At 34.9% G+C, this 17,890-nt stretch overlaps 7 protein-coding genes across 7 annotated transcripts; 4 read left to right on the top strand and 3 right to left on the bottom strand.

The window, feature by feature from the left end:
• Positions 1-1,024: 1,024 nt before the first annotated feature.
• Positions 1,025-1,456, top strand: Kpol_538p44 (40S ribosomal protein eS12; the record flags this gene model as incomplete). Its single annotated transcript, XM_001645092.1, has 1 exon — positions 1,025-1,456. The coding sequence occupies one exon, from the start codon at positions 1,025-1,027 to the stop codon at positions 1,454-1,456; it is 432 nt and encodes a 143-aa protein (XP_001645142.1).
• A 559-nt stretch (positions 1,457-2,015) lies between these two features.
• On the bottom strand, positions 2,016-4,094 carry ACS1 (acetate--CoA ligase 1; the record flags this gene model as incomplete). The annotated part of the gene is made up of 1 exon (XM_001645091.1): positions 2,016-4,094. One exon carries the CDS (start codon positions 4,092-4,094, stop codon positions 2,016-2,018), a length of 2,079 nt encoding a protein of 692 aa, XP_001645141.1.
• Positions 4,095-6,349: 2,255 nt separating this feature from the next.
• On the top strand, positions 6,350-9,616 carry PIP2 (oleate-activated transcription factor PIP2; the record flags this gene model as incomplete). The annotated part of the gene is made up of 1 exon (XM_001645090.1): positions 6,350-9,616. The coding sequence occupies one exon, from the start codon at positions 6,350-6,352 to the stop codon at positions 9,614-9,616; it is 3,267 nt and encodes a 1,088-aa protein (XP_001645140.1).
• A 268-nt stretch (positions 9,617-9,884) lies between these two features.
• On the bottom strand, positions 9,885-10,640 carry Kpol_538p41 (uncharacterized protein; the record flags this gene model as incomplete). The annotated part of the gene is made up of 1 exon (XM_001645089.1): positions 9,885-10,640. One exon carries the CDS (start codon positions 10,638-10,640, stop codon positions 9,885-9,887), a length of 756 nt encoding a protein of 251 aa, XP_001645139.1.
• A 1,379-nt stretch (positions 10,641-12,019) lies between these two features.
• On the top strand, positions 12,020-12,844 carry PRE10 (proteasome core particle subunit alpha 7; the record flags this gene model as incomplete). The annotated part of the gene is made up of 1 exon (XM_001645088.1): positions 12,020-12,844. The coding sequence occupies one exon, from the start codon at positions 12,020-12,022 to the stop codon at positions 12,842-12,844; it is 825 nt and encodes a 274-aa protein (XP_001645138.1).
• Positions 12,845-13,645: 801 nt separating this feature from the next.
• PRT1 (translation initiation factor eIF3 core subunit b) lies at positions 13,646-15,826 on the top strand (the record flags this gene model as incomplete). The annotated part of the gene is made up of 1 exon (XM_001645087.1): positions 13,646-15,826. The coding sequence occupies one exon, from the start codon at positions 13,646-13,648 to the stop codon at positions 15,824-15,826; it is 2,181 nt and encodes a 726-aa protein (XP_001645137.1).
• Positions 15,827-16,082: 256 nt separating this feature from the next.
• On the bottom strand, positions 16,083-16,592 carry GCV3 (glycine decarboxylase subunit H; the record flags this gene model as incomplete). Its single annotated transcript, XM_001645086.1, has 1 exon — positions 16,083-16,592. One exon carries the CDS (start codon positions 16,590-16,592, stop codon positions 16,083-16,085), a length of 510 nt encoding a protein of 169 aa, XP_001645136.1.
• Between the last annotated feature and the right edge of the window lie 1,298 nt (positions 16,593-17,890).

The following is a 17,890-nucleotide window of genomic DNA, read 5'->3' as shown; positions in this document are numbered from 1 at the left end:
ATACTGTCATGACATAGTTTGGTTACAACAATTGTTGTATTTATTCTTCATTGGTATCAATTGACGGATTTTATTGGTCCTTTAGAAATATTTAATAATATACATCTAATAACTGATATTTAAGGCAAAGTAAGTTTGAGCAATGAATTCTGTTTTATAAGGATAAGCAATAAACAGAAAATAGGATATTTGAGAGTGATTAATAACTTCTAGCGTTAGTGGTTATTTTTCGAACAGATAAAAAATCGATTCAAAGTCCTATTTTTTTATTATTTTTAAACAAAGGGCATTCAAATTAATTTAGATACTCAAGATCGGTTTACTTATTAAATTAATCAATTAGCTTTACCATGTAGGAATTCCTTGATTGTTCACAGTTTTTCTTATAAATATATATTTACTTAATATTCCTTTGATGACAATGAATCTAGAAAGTACATTGATCCTTTCATATTTTAGCTAAACCTGATGAATATACATTATTTGCATCACATACTTAATCGTTCATCCAATGAAATAGCACAAACTAAGATATTTGGTATTTATTTAAGAGTATGTCACAACTTAGCATGGAAAAATCTGAGGTGAATTCAATTATATAAAATTCCAGTTTAATATTCTAACCAGTTTTTATATCAATACATAAATTCACAGCTATCCGACTTATATAGAAAATAATTCAATCATATCTGTAATAACCAACATCATTAATCTTATAATAACATACATCTTTCATAATCATGTTGCTGTTATATGATTGATTTTTTCATGTGACCCTAACTGAAAAATTTATTCGATGAGATGCGATGAGATGCCAGGCAAAAAATTTTTCACTATTTTGATGAAATCTCAAGATGAGATGAACTGAATATCATCATCGATGGAGCAATAGATTTGGTTTAAGTTTATTCTGTTCTCTTCCATTAAGAAGATCATTACTCTTGATGTTTGTTGTTTAGTTGTAGAATATGTATATATTTTCAGTTCAATTCTAAAAGACACCATATATAACATTATAGTTACCATGTCTGACGTTGAAGAAGTTGTTGAAGTCCAAGAAGAAGTTGTCGTTGAACAATCTGCTGAAGTCACCATTGAAGATGCTTTAAAGGTTGTCTTGAGAACTGCTTTGATCCACGATGGTTTGGCCAGAGGTTTGAGAGAATCTACCAAGGCTTTGACCAAGGGTCAAGCTCAATTAGTTGTTTTGGTCAGTTCTGTTACTGAAGAAAACATTATCAAATTAGTTGAAGGTTTGGCTAACGAATCTGAAAACAAGGTTCCATTGATCAAGGTTGCTGATGCCAAGCAATTAGGTGAATGGGCTGGTTTAGGTAAGGTCGACCGTGAAGGTAACGTTAGAAAGGTTGTCGGTGCTTCCGTTGTTGTTGTTACTAACTGGGGTGCTGCTACTGATGAACGTAACATGATCTTGGAACACTTCTCTCAACAATAAGTTTAACTAATATTTATATATTTGTTTTATTTGTTTTATTTGTTAGATAGATTTTTATGTATTGAAGTAAAATAGAAACTGTTTCATTTCATTATTCTACTAGTCTTTGCTATTTTTTTTCACCCAATTTTCAGCTGAATATTTGATTTCTTTTGATTGAATTATATATACGTTTGAATAGTATAGAAAACTACAAACAGTTGGCATGAACATCAAAAGTTTCTCATATAATAAATAATGCATACGATTAATGTTTTTTGTTATTTGCCTACAATATCCCACTGCCCATCATGTAACATGTTTCTAACAAAAGTCAAAATTTCGAAAAAGAAGTTCACAATGCAAAATAATCTCAGAAGTTATATTATTGTTTTACTATAATGAAAAGAAAAAAATATAATAAAATAAAATAGGATATCCAGACTAGATTAAATTAAAATAAAATTCAATGAAAGACTTGGTAAGTAGGATTGACACTGGGCAAATAAAATATTGTGCTAGGGAATAACAAAAATAAGATGAGGTAATGAATAAAAAAAGGACATAAATTAAAATTTATCTATATCTTAACAGAATCGATTAAATGTTTGACAATACCTGGATTTGACAAAGTTGAGACATCACCTAATTGATCAGCTTCACCAGCTAAGATCTTTCTCAAGATACGTCTCATAATCTTACCTGACCTTGTCTTTGGTAAATCATCAACCAATACAATCAACTTAGGAGCAGCAAAAGGACCAATATCTTTTCTAACAGTTAATATCAAATGCTTTTTAATCTCTTGTAGTTCTTCTTCTGAAGCAGTAGACCAACTAGATTTATTTTTCAAAACCACAAATGCAGCAACAGCTTGACCTGTCAAATCATCAGCAAAGCCTACGGCAGCACACTCTGCAACTGTTGCATCCTCGATAATTGCAGATTCTATTTCTGCAGTAGATAAACGATGACCAGAGACATTGACAACATCATCGATACGGCCTAAAATCCAAATGTACCCATCTTTGTCTCTAGCCGCACCATCTCCTGTAAAATAGTAACCTGGATAAGGCTTCAAATAAGTGTCTGTGTATCTGTCATGGTTTTTCCAAATTGTTCTTGCAAAAGATGGCCAAGGTCTTTTAATTGCTAATACACCTTCACAGTGGTCTTGATCGGTGATTTCTTTTCCTGTGTTTGCATCTAGTAAAACAGGTTCTACACCAAAGAATGGGAATGAAGCCGAACCTGGTTTCATTGGAGTGGCTCCACCAGCAAAAGTTGTAATTAGATGAGAACCAGATTCAGTTTGCCAATAAGTGTCACAAATAGGAATGTCATTCTTACCTATTTTTTCTGAGTACCATTCCCAAATTTCAGGAGCAATAGGCTCACCTACTGAACCCAAAGCACGTAAAGAAGATAAATTATAGCCATCAATATATGAATCGCCAGCTCTTTTCAATAATCTCAAGGCAGTTGGTGCGACGTAGAATTGAGTGACTTTGTATTTGTCGATGATATCCCAGTAACGAGAACAATTTGGATAAGTAGGAGTACCTTCAAAAATGACAGTGGTACAGCCATTTAATAGAGGACCATAAACTACATAAGTATGACCTGTGATCCAACCGATATCACCAGCTGTGAAGAATATATCTTCTGGGTGGACATCAAATGTGTATTTGGTTGTCAATGCAGCACCTAAAAGGTAACCTGCAGTTGAATGTTGTACACCTTTTGGAGCTCCGGTAGAGCCTGAAGTGTATAACAAGAATAACGGATGTTCACTATCAACTGGAGTACAAGGGAAATAATTTTTGTATTTTTTCAATTCGGCGTCCCAGTCTAAATCTCTTCCTTGGACGTAATTAACATTTTTATTTTCTGTTCTTTTATAAACCAATACATTTGAGACGCATGGAGTTTCCTTTAAAGCGTCATCTACAATTTTCTTGGTTTCGATGATTTTTCCACCTCTAATAGATTCATCTGTAGTTATAACGGCTTTACAATTAGCGTCGTTAATTCTATCACGTAAAGAGTTTGAGGAGAAACCTGCAAAGACCACTGAATGAACGGCACCGACTCTTGCAATTGCTAACAAAGTGATGATAGCTTCAGGTATCATTGGCATATAAACTGCGACGTTATCGCCCTTTTTGACGTCCATTGAGTAAGTTAAAACTTGAGCGACTTTAGATACTTGAACCAACAGTTGGTTATAAGTTAAAGAGTAGCCTTTACCAGGTTCATCGCTTTCATAAATCAAGGCAATTTTATTTGGGTGGGATAAAGCGTGTCTGTCTACACAGTTATAGGAAGCGTTCAATTGACCATTGACAAACCAATTGTTGTTGACGAAATTTGGTTTACCGTTCTCATCTGGGATGAATACCTTGTTGAAAGGAATGGACCAGTCCAAATGGTTACGAGCATGGGTACCGAAGAAGGATTCTGGATCATCTATAGATAATTGATACTGTTGTTTATAATGTTCGAAACCTGATAAGTAAGGCTTGTAGGAGTGTTGTAGGGAAGGTTGTAATCTATCATCGATTGGTTTCTGTATGACGATGGGGGTGCTAGTTAAATGTTCGTATTCATAATCTTTTTTATTGGAGTTGTTGTTATTGTTATTGGTATTATCTTTCATAGTGGCGTGGCGGGAGCGTACGGGTATAGGTCAGGATCAGGATCAAAGTATAAACCAAAGGGGAAAAATAGGTATATTAAATAATTTAAGGTCTAGTAAACTAAATTATGAGTTTAAAGACGTGCACGATCGGTAATAAAGGGAGCAATTGTGCAGTGTGGCACTGAATGGTATATGTGTGTATTTGTTGGGAATGAATATATATATGTATATGTATATGTATATGTATACGTATATAGTGGAAATCACTGGTTATTGAAAATAAAGACAAGAGTTGAAGTAAAAGAGGAGATATGTGAAGGAATTGAATAAATAAAATGTGTGAATCTTGAAAGATTTGAAAGTTGTTAAAACTCTTGAAAACTCCGATGTTTATATATCTGAACAAAAAATAAATAAAGAAATAAAGAAATAAAGAAATGGAAACAGGACTAGGCGAGCTATCAATAGGAGAGAGAGAGAGATGGGGGGAATGACTCCTGAACCAGGGCAAGTCATTTGAGAATCGAGCTGGCTGGAGTGGACGAGGACGTGGAGAGGAAGAGAGGAAATAAGGGGAGGACGAGGGGAAGGGAAGTGGACGTGAACGAGCTACGAGAGAGAGGAAAGGGGTGGGGGGCAGAAATAGGTCATCCGGGGTAAATCCCTAAACGACCGGAGGAAAGATAATTAGTTTTTGGTTTTGTGTAGTATTTTTATTTTGTGGCAAGAAAGAACCGCCACTGCCACCGCCACCGCCACTTCCAGAGAAAGGAAGAACAAGAACAAGAGTCGACTACTCATGCTGATTGACACAAAAACACAAAAACACAAAACTGGCTCTTCTCTTTGATCAATCTTGGCTCATCTGTTATCTTATCTCTTTACTGTGTGTGTGTGTCTAGGTATGGTGGTCCTTGATTTCTGTTGGAGAATGTGGGTGCGGTGTAGAGGTGCGGTGTGACTCTACCTGCTGCGAGTCAACAAAGCCGAAGCCAAAGCCAAAGTCACGCTTTGGACATCCGCTCTGTCCCCGGAGATAGAAACTTATCAGAGCAGCAGCAGCAAGAGACAAACAAACAAACAAGAAACAATAAGCAAGAAGCAAGAAGGGCAAGTGCTAGTGCAAGTGCAAGGGCAACACCGGCCAGCGGACTCGAATGGACAAAAGCGGAGATTTAGGAAAATCGAGAGATGACCCACCCATCCACTCCGAACCAATCAATATTGTATTGTATTGTATTGATTGGGTAATAATAGATACTGGTCTTGTTGTTGTTGTTGTTCTTGTGAGATAACTGCATACGAAGCAACACCCTTCGATCCACACCATTAATACCTTTGGTTCTCTTCCCACCCACCCCTTTTCCCAGAGCCCAATATCCCAATATCCCAATGTCTTTCTATCACTGTCACGCCTACCCTAATCATGTATCACGAAACGAACATAACCCCTATCTCTCTCTCTCTCTCTCTCTTTCTCTCTTTCTCTCTTTCTCTCTTTCTCTGTAATCTATAATTTCTACTTCGAAGGGACTCATCCCAAACTGAGAGACGACCCACACCAACACTTACACTTACACTTACACCGAAACAACAAGAATTGGCTGATTGGTGGTGTTGCACATCTCTCCTTTCCCTTTCCCTGCTCCTGCTCCGACCCACAGATTTCATAAGCTGGGGCCTCCAAATCCAATTCACAAGTCCCAACAGCCGGGTAACATCACCGGACACGGACATCAAAGGGGTCCCCCAAAACATAAAAATCAAAAATTCAAAATTCAAAATTCAAAATTCAGAAAACCTTCGCCGTCGTGATGTTTTTTTTCATCACTTTCTTATATACCACTTCTATCTCCTACCATCATCCGGATACACTTGATCTATATCCGAAATCACTCACAACAAATATCACATCCGTATTATTCACCCATTCTGAATTAAGAAGATACTAGGATTTTTTAACCTTTTTTTGGAAGGTATAATATCCATTAAAGTATTGCTCTAAAGCTCATCTCATCTCATCCCACCTCATCTCATCTCATATACTCGATTCGTCCCGATTCGACTCTAAATTACTGTATTATTTTACACTTCATTACACTTTTATTATACTATATTCTCTGCTCAGACTAGTCTCGCCGCCATCCCTTCTCGTCAGGCTCCATCATACAAGTACTATAAAGCTTAGCCTCACCTTTTAGTTGTATATTACACTAGTCAAGTCTCAAGTGGGTCCCTTAATAAATTTTTGTCTGTTTGGTTAGAAAGTCATTATGGCTAATGTTTCTGCAACAACATTATCATCGACATCAAAAACTAACCACTCTAATGCTGGAGACCGTTCCACAGACGGAATCGTCAAAAGACGCAACAGAATCTCGTTCGTGTGCCAGCAGTGCAGAAAGGCTAAAACAAGATGCGACAAGGAACAACCGAATTGTACCAGGTGTATCAAAAATAACCTAAACTGTATCTATGACATAGAATTACAGAAAAAACCGAAAAACCCTTCGAAAAATGCAATCATTAAAAGATTGGAAAATGATGTAGAAAATTATAAAACTAAATACTTTGCATTACTCCAAGAAAAGCAAAATACACCTCAACAACATCCTCAAATTCAACCCAACATTCAAACTGAAACTGGAACTGGAAATGTGAAAAAGGAGAATCCTCAACAAAAGGAAAACTTACAGATACCAAATTTAAATCCAAATAACGAGACTACTACCCCTGCAATCGATGATATCAACCTTTACAATTCACATCCTTCCTTGATTATGAACAATATCATGAAAAGAGAAGTTAAACCATTAGCTGAAAATTATATCATCATCCAAGATAAATTCTTATCAAATCTATTCGCATCAACTTTTTTGGATCCTTCAAAAAATTCAATGATCACTGCACTTTCTGAAAATACAGCTTCTGTAAATTTACAGCCTTCTGTAAGAAATCATATCTTAAAATTAAAAGGAATACTGATAAAACAATCACATTCAGAACAACAACGTGATAGAATTAACGACTTCATGAATAGGATCTTGCAAAAAGATGCTACCCCAGAAGATGAATCCGTAACTTCAAATACAAGTGGAACTACAGCTTCTCCCCATGATATAAACTCAAAAAGCACAGGTGTGGGTGAAATGATTGCCGCAATGTCAAACAATTTTGAACATTCATATCTAGAAGATATGTGTGATAAAAACAGTAAAGGTGAATATTACTACTCTGATCTAATGAAAACTTTTATAGATGAATTCGAAAAATTCTTACCGCCATACGATGTGATCATCAGTTACAAAGCTCACTTTTATGAATCGATCTACCCAAATCTTCCCTTCTTAGATAAAGAAACCTTCGAAGAAACTCTATCATTTATTTTATTTCCTGCCCCAGCTGATGTAAAAGATAGAAAAATTTCTTTGAATTTAGGTACAAGGCATTTAAGAAGCAAATTAGAAAATATATGTCTGTTGCTAGTTATACTGAAACTGTCATATATATCGTTGCGATTCAACGAAGAAGGTTCGGTAGATACTTCTTCTTTGTTCATTAACAATGAAGTTTTGAAAACTTATCCAATTACAAATGACGCTATTATCTTAGCTGAAAAGTTCCTAGTGGCTGAAAATTTATGTGCTTGCGCCAATGAAAATATAGTATGCTGTCTGTTGTATATTTGGTCCTTTTTTGTCTTCTCACCAGAAGAAGGGGATTTCTTTTTAGAACATCCAACAGATATTTTAGCAGGACTGATAACAATGTTAGGAGCTACAATTGGTCTTCATAGAGATCCGAGAAACTTTCCACAATTGAAAGAATTAATTATACAACCTTCTTTGCTCAATCACAGACGAATGCTATGGTTAGCAGTAGTCACAACAACATGTTTTGAATCTTGTCTGAAGGGCAGACATCCTGTTTTTGTTCAGAATTTGGCAAATATGTTTGTCGAAGATATTCACGCTCCTAACTGTTTAGAGAATTATTTGAAAAAAGTTAAAGAAGATATGGGTGATTCCTTTAACCAACGCCTATATAAAAGCCACGAAATATCCTTTAAAAGAATGCAGCTGTCTATTTTGATGTCCGACCTGGACTCCATGACTTTAACGTTTAATAGATCTTTCAAGTTATCTGAAATCGAAGGGTTAAGGAGTAAGATTGAAACATTTTTAGATAATACCTTCCCAATCCTAGATTTCAAAGGTTCGAATAATACAAATGACTGGATAAATCAATTGACGAAAGTCACTACAACTGAATACTCAATTACTCTACATTCAAGAATGATGGGAAATCTGCTTTTATTAAGAACTTCAATAGCTCTTTTCCTTCACTTTGAGTCACTAAGTGAAACGAAATTTGAGTTGAATAAAATACTACCTTATCATTATAGATATTTCTTAAGAATTTGTCTAGACACATTATCTTTAGTGTCTACATTTAAAAAATTCTTTAGTGGGGGATATGGTACTAAATATTCTTCTTTAACAAGTTATAACGTTACAAAGACTGCACAATTATCATTATCTACTATTATGTTCAGTTTATTAAGTATCGTTATGAGGTTGGAACTTGCAGGTGTAACATTATTAACTGAATATAAAGACATTTCTCAACGTCATAATGCAAATTTAAACAATAAGAATCAAACTGGTAGTAAAAATAGCAACAATAAGAATGAAAATGAAAAAAATAGGAAAGCAAATAATGATTCGTCTGATATAAATGATTACTCAGACATAGAATCAAGAATGAACGAATTAATTGGCAAAATTACTACATTAAACTCATTAAAAAAAGAATTTGAAAATGCGATGGAAACAATGCATCAATTAGCATCAAAACATTTGAGATTTACTTATTATTCGGTGTTTAAGATGTTAGCTATATACGACGTTCTGATTCAAAGGGTAAGAAAGGGAGAATTATTAACAGGAATTTTTAAAATGGCTCAAATGGAAAACCTTCATCCGAAGGTTGTCCAAGGTTTTGCTATGATACTAAATGTAGACCTTGGTGCCAGGACTACTTTGATTGATGACTTGAAAAAGAGAAACAGAATTTCTAATATTAGTTTAGATGAATTAAATGAAATTTATCACGCTATCAACGTAGCTCAAAAACAATTTAACAGGCCGCCTAGTACTAATTTGACTGAAGAACAAAACCCATCAAATGTCTCATTTCAAGACATGAATGACGGTGCCAATTTGCAGAATGCAGCTGGTGCACCTTCCATGAATTCTATGTACGGAAATAGTTTGGATAAATTGACTTCAGTAGCGTCAATCTCACAAAATATTGATAATCCGCTAAATTGGACTGGCAATACACTTTCAAATCCACATTCGACCCAAAACAGTTTTATTGGTGGCTTAAGCAATATGCAATCGCCGGCTAATGGGAATTCATCGATGGGAATTATAAATGATTTTGAAATTGACAATGATGGCACTTCAAATGTTGATTTCCGTGGTATCTTTGGAGGATTAGATCTATTCGATTATGACTTCCTTTTTGGGAGTTGACTCTATATTCTGACAGTTCGCATACTTTCTGGAATATATTGATGCTTGTTTATTCTTTTCTTCCGAAGATGTATTGATTTTTAGCTTTAATATATTCCATAAGAGTTACTTTAATAACTCTGCTCAAGCATTGCACTTTTAGCTTACTGAATTGTAGTCTATTAAAACATAATTTATACAAAGAATCGGTAATGCTTAAATGCATACTACTTAATTTGTAAAGATAACTAAAATAAACTATTTATTTATATACGAGACAAAACTATGTTTATTTTTCAGAATGGTAGTTGAACCAATACAATTGATCTAAGAAAGTTTTTTCAATGGCATATTTAATTGCAGGGACTTTAATATCACCTCTAACAGCGTAACCATGGTAAGTTTTACTAAATAGATCTAGTTGGTAAATATTACCATTTTCCTTCAATTTGGCTTCAGTTAAATGCCTGCCTTCTTCATTGAAAATTTCATCATTCTCAGCAGCAGAGATTAAGATTGGTTTATTAACATCAATATCGTTAACTTCTTCAATGGAGACAAATGAAGGGTGTGCAATAGCAATAGCATTTGCAATACCATTTGTTTTGTTAATTTGTTGAACAGCAAATTTTGCACCAAAACAATAACCGATCAAACCTAAAAACTTTGGAGAATGTTCAGCAGTTAAACCTTTCAAGAATTTTTCAAATATAGCTCTTGTGGCTTCAGGAGTATGTCTTGGTAACCAACTTTGAAGGTCGAAAGAACCATCTTGTACATTTACGTCGACATCGATAGCATCATCGAATAAAATATCTGGGATGTAAACTTTATAACCAGCGTTAGCAAATTTATCAGCAACCAATTTGGTGTTAACCAACTTCAAACCATAGACATCTGAAGCAATAACGATTACTTTATCGGAACTGGAGCTTTGACCTGTAATATAGGTGTTGACACCGTATAATTCTTTGGTTTCACCAATAGGTTTGCCCTCATGTTTGAAACCTTGGAAACAACATTTACCTGGGGGATTAGAAGCCATTGTGATCTCGATATAGTCTGTTTGCTTTTTAGTATCCTTTGTAAATAGAATATCTTGTCAATAATAAATAAGGAGAAGCCTGATATATTTATCTAGTATAGGAGTAGAGGATAAATTGTAAAAAAGGCCAAAAAATTATTTTATTTTGGAATTTTTCTAAGTAAAGAGAGAAACTTAAACACAAAAGAAATGGAACGTTATTTGAGAGTTCGGTATCTCCTTTTATATCAATTTATTTGTATCAATTGCTTACTAATTCACTTTCAAAACGTTCTCATCAACTTGTATTCACTTAATTCATATATGCAAATTAATAAACACTTTAAGACTTAAAAAGATCACAACATCGGTTCAGAGAAACGCTCGCAGAAGAGCGACGGAAATTAGGAAATGAAGCTTCATTTCCTAATTTCTAATTTCCATTAGCCACCAAAAAAAGGAAGATGGACAGACCTTGGACTTGGGAGAAGATATGTAGTTTACAACAGCAATACAGATTCTACAACTTGCCCATCTGTGGACCCTTCTCCTCCGTTGATTTAAATTTATTCAATTCTGTTGGAAGGTTTGCCAGCAGTCCATTATAGAAGAGATGATCTATAGTGACAACCACCTCGCAAAGTGGACAACCCCATATACATAAATATAGCTTAACGAGATCAAATACCAATTAGCAACCAATGGATATCATGAAATCAGTTATTCCAGGCCAGTAGCTTGTATTTTGTATTTCAGTTGGGCCATGAACATACCTTTGGCTGTATATAGATATAGTAATATAGCAGCCTTTATATAAAGCCAAGATCAAGATCGAGATCGTGATCGAGATCGACCGACCCGATCTGTGTGTGTGTCTTCCGTTGTAGTCGCATATCACGGAGTTCAGTCTCCGCTTCTGTGCACGTGATGTGTTTGAACACCGTATCACTTTAGACGCATTTTCCAACTGTTCCAGTTACCCGGATTGTAATATTTGCGTCCACGTGATGTATTCACGTGATCTGTTCTCGTCTGCCGAGTTTTCTCACAAAACGTCAAAAAAAAGAAAAAAAAGCATCAGAACGTTTGGAAATGTTCAATTCAAAGGAAGGTGGCAAACTTTATTATAAAAGTAAAAGGTTATTATTATACAATTGAGTTCTAAAGAGAAATCATTTAAGGTCAATTCGCAATTGGAGGCAGATAAGTCAATTGCTCAAGGTATTACAGTTGTTCATATATTGGTTACCTTTGTGTTTGGGTTTTTGGCTCGGTTTGAAATCTTTGGAAATCAAAAATTTTATATTTTAAAGGGGAATCTCATAGGATATATATATATACCTTCCAGTGTAGGACAAGGCAAAAGAAAATTACAGTTATATAAATAAATAAGCTAGAAGATGACGTCTATTGGTACTGGTTACGATTTATCAAATAGTGTTTTCTCTCCAGATGGTAGAAACTTCCAAGTGGAGTACGCTGTGAAAGCGGTTGAGAATGGTGCAACCTCTGTTGGTATAAAATGTAATGATGGTGTTGTGTTTGCGGTTGAAAAATTGATTTCCTCCAAGTTATTGGTCCCAAAGAAGAACGTAAAGATTCAAGTCATCGACCGTCATATTGGTTGTGTGTATTCTGGTTTAATTCCAGATGGTAGACATTTGGTCAATAGAGGTAGAGAAGAATCAAAAAGTTTCTCTCAGATGTACAGTAAACGTATCCCAATTCCTGCTTTTGCCGATAGAATCGGTCAGTATGTCCAAGCTCACACTTTATACAATAGTGTCAGACCTTTCGGTGTCTCTGCTATCTTTGGTGGTATTGACGACGAAGGTTCTCACTTATATATGATTGAACCAAGTGGGAGTTACTGGGGTTACAAAGGTGCTGCTGCAGGTAGCGGGAGACAAATTGCCAAGACTGAATTGGAAAAATTGTTTGATAAGAACCCAGATGGATTGTCAGCTAGAGAAGCTATAAAGCAAGCCGCCAGAATTATCTACTTGGCCCATGAAGATAACAAAGAAAAGGACTTCGAATTGGAAATAAGTTGGTGTTCGTTAGAGACTGATAAAGTGCACAAATTTGTAACAGGTGATCTTCTTGACGAGGCTATTGAATACGCTAAAGGAGAGGTAAACGGTAGCAACGATAGTGACGATGAAGACATGTCTAGTGACGATAACAATCAACAAGACGAAGATGGCGACGTTGAAATAGAATAAATGCATTATTTAAATTAAAAAACATCCCCCCTCAATAAAATAAAATAAAATCAGAAAGATAAATATCATGGGAACATATAAACCATTTTTATGAATTGAAAAAATTGCACAATTGAAATTGAAATTGGAATCAATTGTACCTTATTTCTGATCCTTTGATCCATCAATTTTGAATTCTAACTCCTCCTACAAACTTTCCATCAATTTATTTCTAGTTTTGTTTTTGCCCGTTTTTCTATCATGACACATGCAACAATAAGCAAATTTCTTAGATGCATATCCACATTTCCATATATAATCCATCCCATATACTTAGATAACCCACTGATTTTAAAATTACACACCCATATATATATCTATATATATCGTTTAAACAAGAATCAAAAAGTGATATATACTTAACTCAAGATCGATACCCTCAAGACTAATTATATTCCTGACAAGACTAATTATCAGTCAAGATAGTAGCACGCTATTGTCATCTAATTCATAGGATCAAAGTTGATCTATAACGATTATAACTATCGTTGTCGTTGTCGTTATGGTCATGGTGACATTCGTTCTTCATTTACTGTCTGCTAAATTGACAACATATATCGTTTTATACGTTTAGGGCGCTATCAACCGATACTGAATCTTCTCTCAAAGGCCAAATAATTGAATATAATGAAAAATTTTCAATGTTTTACTATAGAACTTAAAAGGAAGACCAACTTCAAACAGTTTAAAGATTGGTTTTAGAACTGTTGTAATTGGGTCTTTAGATTCTTATTTAAAAGAACCAGCGAGTTAATTTTAAGTATGTCTGCTGCTTTAGAAGATATCAAGCTTGAAGATATTCCTGTCGATGATATTGACTTCTCCGACTTGGAGAAACAATATTCTGTCAATGACACTGTCTCATTTGATCAATACATCGTTGTTTGCGGTGCTCCAGTTATCCCAGAGGGTAAGGTTGCTGTCTTGAAGAAGGCTTTGACTGGTTTGTTCTCCAAGGCTGGTAAAGTTGTTGATATCGAGTTCCCAATTGAAGACGGTAAGACTAAAGGTTTCTTATTTGTGGAATGTGCCTCTCCAGCTGATGGTAATAAGATTATCAAAGCTTTCCACACCAAGAGATTGGATTTGAAACATCGTTTGTTTATCTACACCATGAGGGATGTCGAAAAATACAATGACAAAAACTTCCCAACTGAATTTGTTGAACCTGAAATTCCAGACTTTTTCCCAACTAGTACTTTGAAATCTTGGTTATCAGATGAAGATGGTAGAGATCAATTTGTTTTACAAGCCAACGAAATGACTACTGTCCTATGGAATTCTGCTATTGAAGATGAAGAATCTGTTGTTGAATCTAGAAAGAATTGGTCTACAAACTATATTAGATTCTCTCCAAAGGGTACTTACTTGTTTTCATACCATCCACAAGGTGTTGTCATGTGGGGTGGTCCTCACTTTGACCGTTTGAGAAGATTCTACCATCCAAATGTTAGAACTTCCTCTGTTTCTCCTTCTGAAAAATTCTTAGTTACTTACTCTCCAGATCCAATTGTTGTCGACGAAGAAGATGCAGACTGTCCATTTACCAAGAAGAATGAAGGCCATCAATTGTGTATCTGGGATATCGATTCTGGTTTATTACAATCTACCTTCCCAGTTGTCAAGAGTTCTTACTTGCAATGGCCATTGGTTAGATGGTCTTACAATGATCAATACTGTGCTCGTATGGTTGGTGAAACTTTGGTTGTCCACGATGTTAAGAAGGGTTTTGCCGTTATGGACAACAAGACCTTGAAGGTTCCAGGTATTAGAGATTTCTCTTTTGCTCCAACCGGTGTTAAGATCGCACCATTCAGAGCTAATGATAAAGAATCAGTAATTTTGGCTTACTGGACTCCTGAAACTAACAATATGTCTTGTAAGGCTACTATTGTCGATGTTGAACGTTCTAGAGTTTTAAAGACTGTTAATTTGGTTCAAGTTTCTAATGTCACACTACATTGGCAATCAGACTCTGAATTCTTATGTTTCAATGTTGAACGTCACACTAAATCTAAGAAAACTCAATTCAGTAACTTGGAAATCTGTAAATTGACTGAAAAGGATATTCCAGGTGACAAGATTGAATTGAAGGATTGTGTCGTCGATTTCGCTTGGGAACCACATGGAAACAGATTTGGTGTCATTGCTGTTCGTGAAACTGGTGATGATAACATTGCTATTCCAAAGAATGTTGCCACTTTCTTTGCTCCAGAAAAGAGAGATGTCAAAGATAAATCTACTGGTGTTAAGAAATGGTTAGAAGTTGCTTCTATCACGGATAAATTTTCTAACACCATTTCCTGGTCTCCAGCTGGTAGATATGTTGTTGTTGCAACTTTAGTTAAACCAAATGTTCGTAGATCAGACTTCGTTTTCTACGACATGGATTTCGCAACTGACAAGAATATGAATGTTACTAAGGATGTTCACGCCAGTTTGAAAGAAGTTGCCACTAACAGCTTCCCATCTGCCACCGATATGGCATGGGATCCATCTGGTAGATTCTTAGCTGTTTGGTCCAGTTCCTTGAAGCACAAGATGGAAAATGGTTACAAGGTCTTTAACGTTGCTGGTACCATTGTTAAGGAAGAACCATTGAACAGTTTCAAGAACTTCGCATGGAGACCAAGACCAGCTTCTTTGTTGACCAATGCTGAAAAGAAGAAGATCAGAAAGAACTTGAAGGAATGGACCGCACAATTTGCTGAACAAGATGCTATGGAAGCTGATGCTGCTACCAGAGATATGATCTTGAGACAACGTGAAATGTTGAAAGACTGGACCGAATATAGAGCTGAAATTGGCGCTAGATTCGAGGAAGAGTTTGGTTACAAAACATTTAACATGATTCCATTGAGCAATTCTGAAGATGATTTTACTAGTGTTGAAGAAGTTAAAGAAGAAGTCTTGGAAGAATCTGAAGAAAAAGTTGTCGAATAAATAATCTAGATAAATAAATTTAAGTATTATAACTAATCTGTAAAAATTACTCAAGTTTTGAAAATGTGATAAGCGATTAATTTTGTGAGTGATTATATGTTAATGAATTGTGGTAGCGTCTACATAATTGAGAATCTTCGATATTTGGTCAAGTATTGTTATTGTTTTATGCAACCTCTATATTCTTATTTCCTTATTATATTATGCAATGTACATAAAACTATAAATCAGTACGTAATTTAAGTTAAATTCAGATTTAATGGGCATCTTCCTTTAAAAAATTTTCATATTGTTCAATAGAGAATAATTCACCAGATTCTAAGTCTTTTATATCTTTCAACTTAATTTTAGCGATCCAACCAGCACCTAATGGGTCTTCGTTTATCAATTGTGGGGAATCTGATAACTGTTCATTTCCTTCAATAATAGTACCAGCGACAGGTTGGTAAATTTCAGATGCAGATTTGACAGATTCAATAGATGAAATGGATTCACCAGCTTCAACTTCAGTTTCTGGTTCTGGCAATTCAACATAAGTAGCATCACCTAATGCATCGGCTGCATATTTGGTAATACCAAGAAATGCGGTACCATCTTCATGAGCAGCAATCCATTCATGTTCATTAGTGTATTTGATGAAAGATGGGCCGGAAGCAGAATATGTGAATGGAAGCTGGGTCTTGGTTAATGTGTTGGTAGATTGAGCTCTTAAAAACAATCTCAATGAAGATTTCTGTAAACTAGTTCTGGCAATTCTTGAAAACATTTTTAAGTTAAAAGTAGTTACTTGGTATGGGGAGGGGTATGGAAAGTAAATCGATAATTGCGATAGTAAGTAACTTTGCCTTCCAGAAACTTAGAGATATGGGCTATTGTTCAAATGATGGATTTATATCTGGTATAAATACTAAATCTATTATTGGTTATGTATTTAAAACTTTAGGTTGCATCCGGTTCGTCAAGTCGTCTTATAGAGTCAAATGCCTGTTAAAGCTGACTCTTCTTTGTTCGTTGGTAATGATATATTGTCACATGACTTCATTTATATGTATAGAGAATTGAACTAAAATGATGGCTATTGTGTATGTAAAATTTTATAAGATGATGTATTGAAGACTTTTAAAAACCATTGAATAGGATCAATGGTCTAAAGAAGTAGCTAAATAAGAAATTGGAAAGGACGGAGGGATAGTTTTCAATATTTACTCAAGAATTAACCCGACATCAAGATCTGCTTCATCATCCTTTGAGATAGAGTTTGTTCGTCATATATGATTTAGATATTTATTACACGTGATCGTACTAATGTATATCTGATGTTAGTAAAGAAATGGATACATCCCAGACTATCATGTGTGTGAATGTATTTAGATATATCAACTAGCACAAGCTTTAGGCGATATTGGTTAACTACACCAAATAAATTCCGACTTAGAAAGAGTATCGCCCTTCCTTGTGCTATTGGATTCCTATAAGTATGCTTAGGATGTCGAATCAAGTAACCTGATAACCCTACATGCTTGTTCATCATAGTCCAATTAATTAAGGTTTCTGTTTCAGATAACTTGTTATAATATAGTTAGCTAAATAACTTGATGAAGGTCGTGTAGCCTGCAAATGTGAACTAACCTAACACTGATCCTTACCTAAAAATATCGTAACCTTCAATATACGTCACGTGATATCAAGATTTGGTTAGTATTAATCTGTTACTAGTAAAATAGTTTAAGATAGCACGAATACCATATAAGGATGGCATGCCAACAAACTGGTATATATAAATTGTCTTTACTCTCACCTTAATTGGTAATCTATTTCCGTGATCGAATTAACAATATTGATAATAGTTTGTAATTGAATAAATATACATCATTTTGATTTTATATAAAGATATAGCATAAAAATTATATTCAAATATATAATAGATTTAAAAGCAGGGAAATATCGAAAGTTTCTTTTCCTATTTATACCACTTTTAATCTATAGGAAAGCAATATTCCAGTAAATCGATAAAAGTTATCAATGACACCTTTCCATTTCTTTCGGTTTGCAGAAATGTCAAAG

The sequence above is a fragment of the Vanderwaltozyma polyspora genome, genomic scaffold (assembly GCF_000150035.1).
Source record: "Vanderwaltozyma polyspora DSM 70294 KpolScaffold538 genomic scaffold, whole genome shotgun sequence".
NCBI lineage: Eukaryota > Fungi > Ascomycota > Saccharomycetes > Saccharomycetales > Saccharomycetaceae > Vanderwaltozyma > Vanderwaltozyma polyspora.
This window is presented reverse-complemented; position numbering and strand designations above follow the sequence as displayed.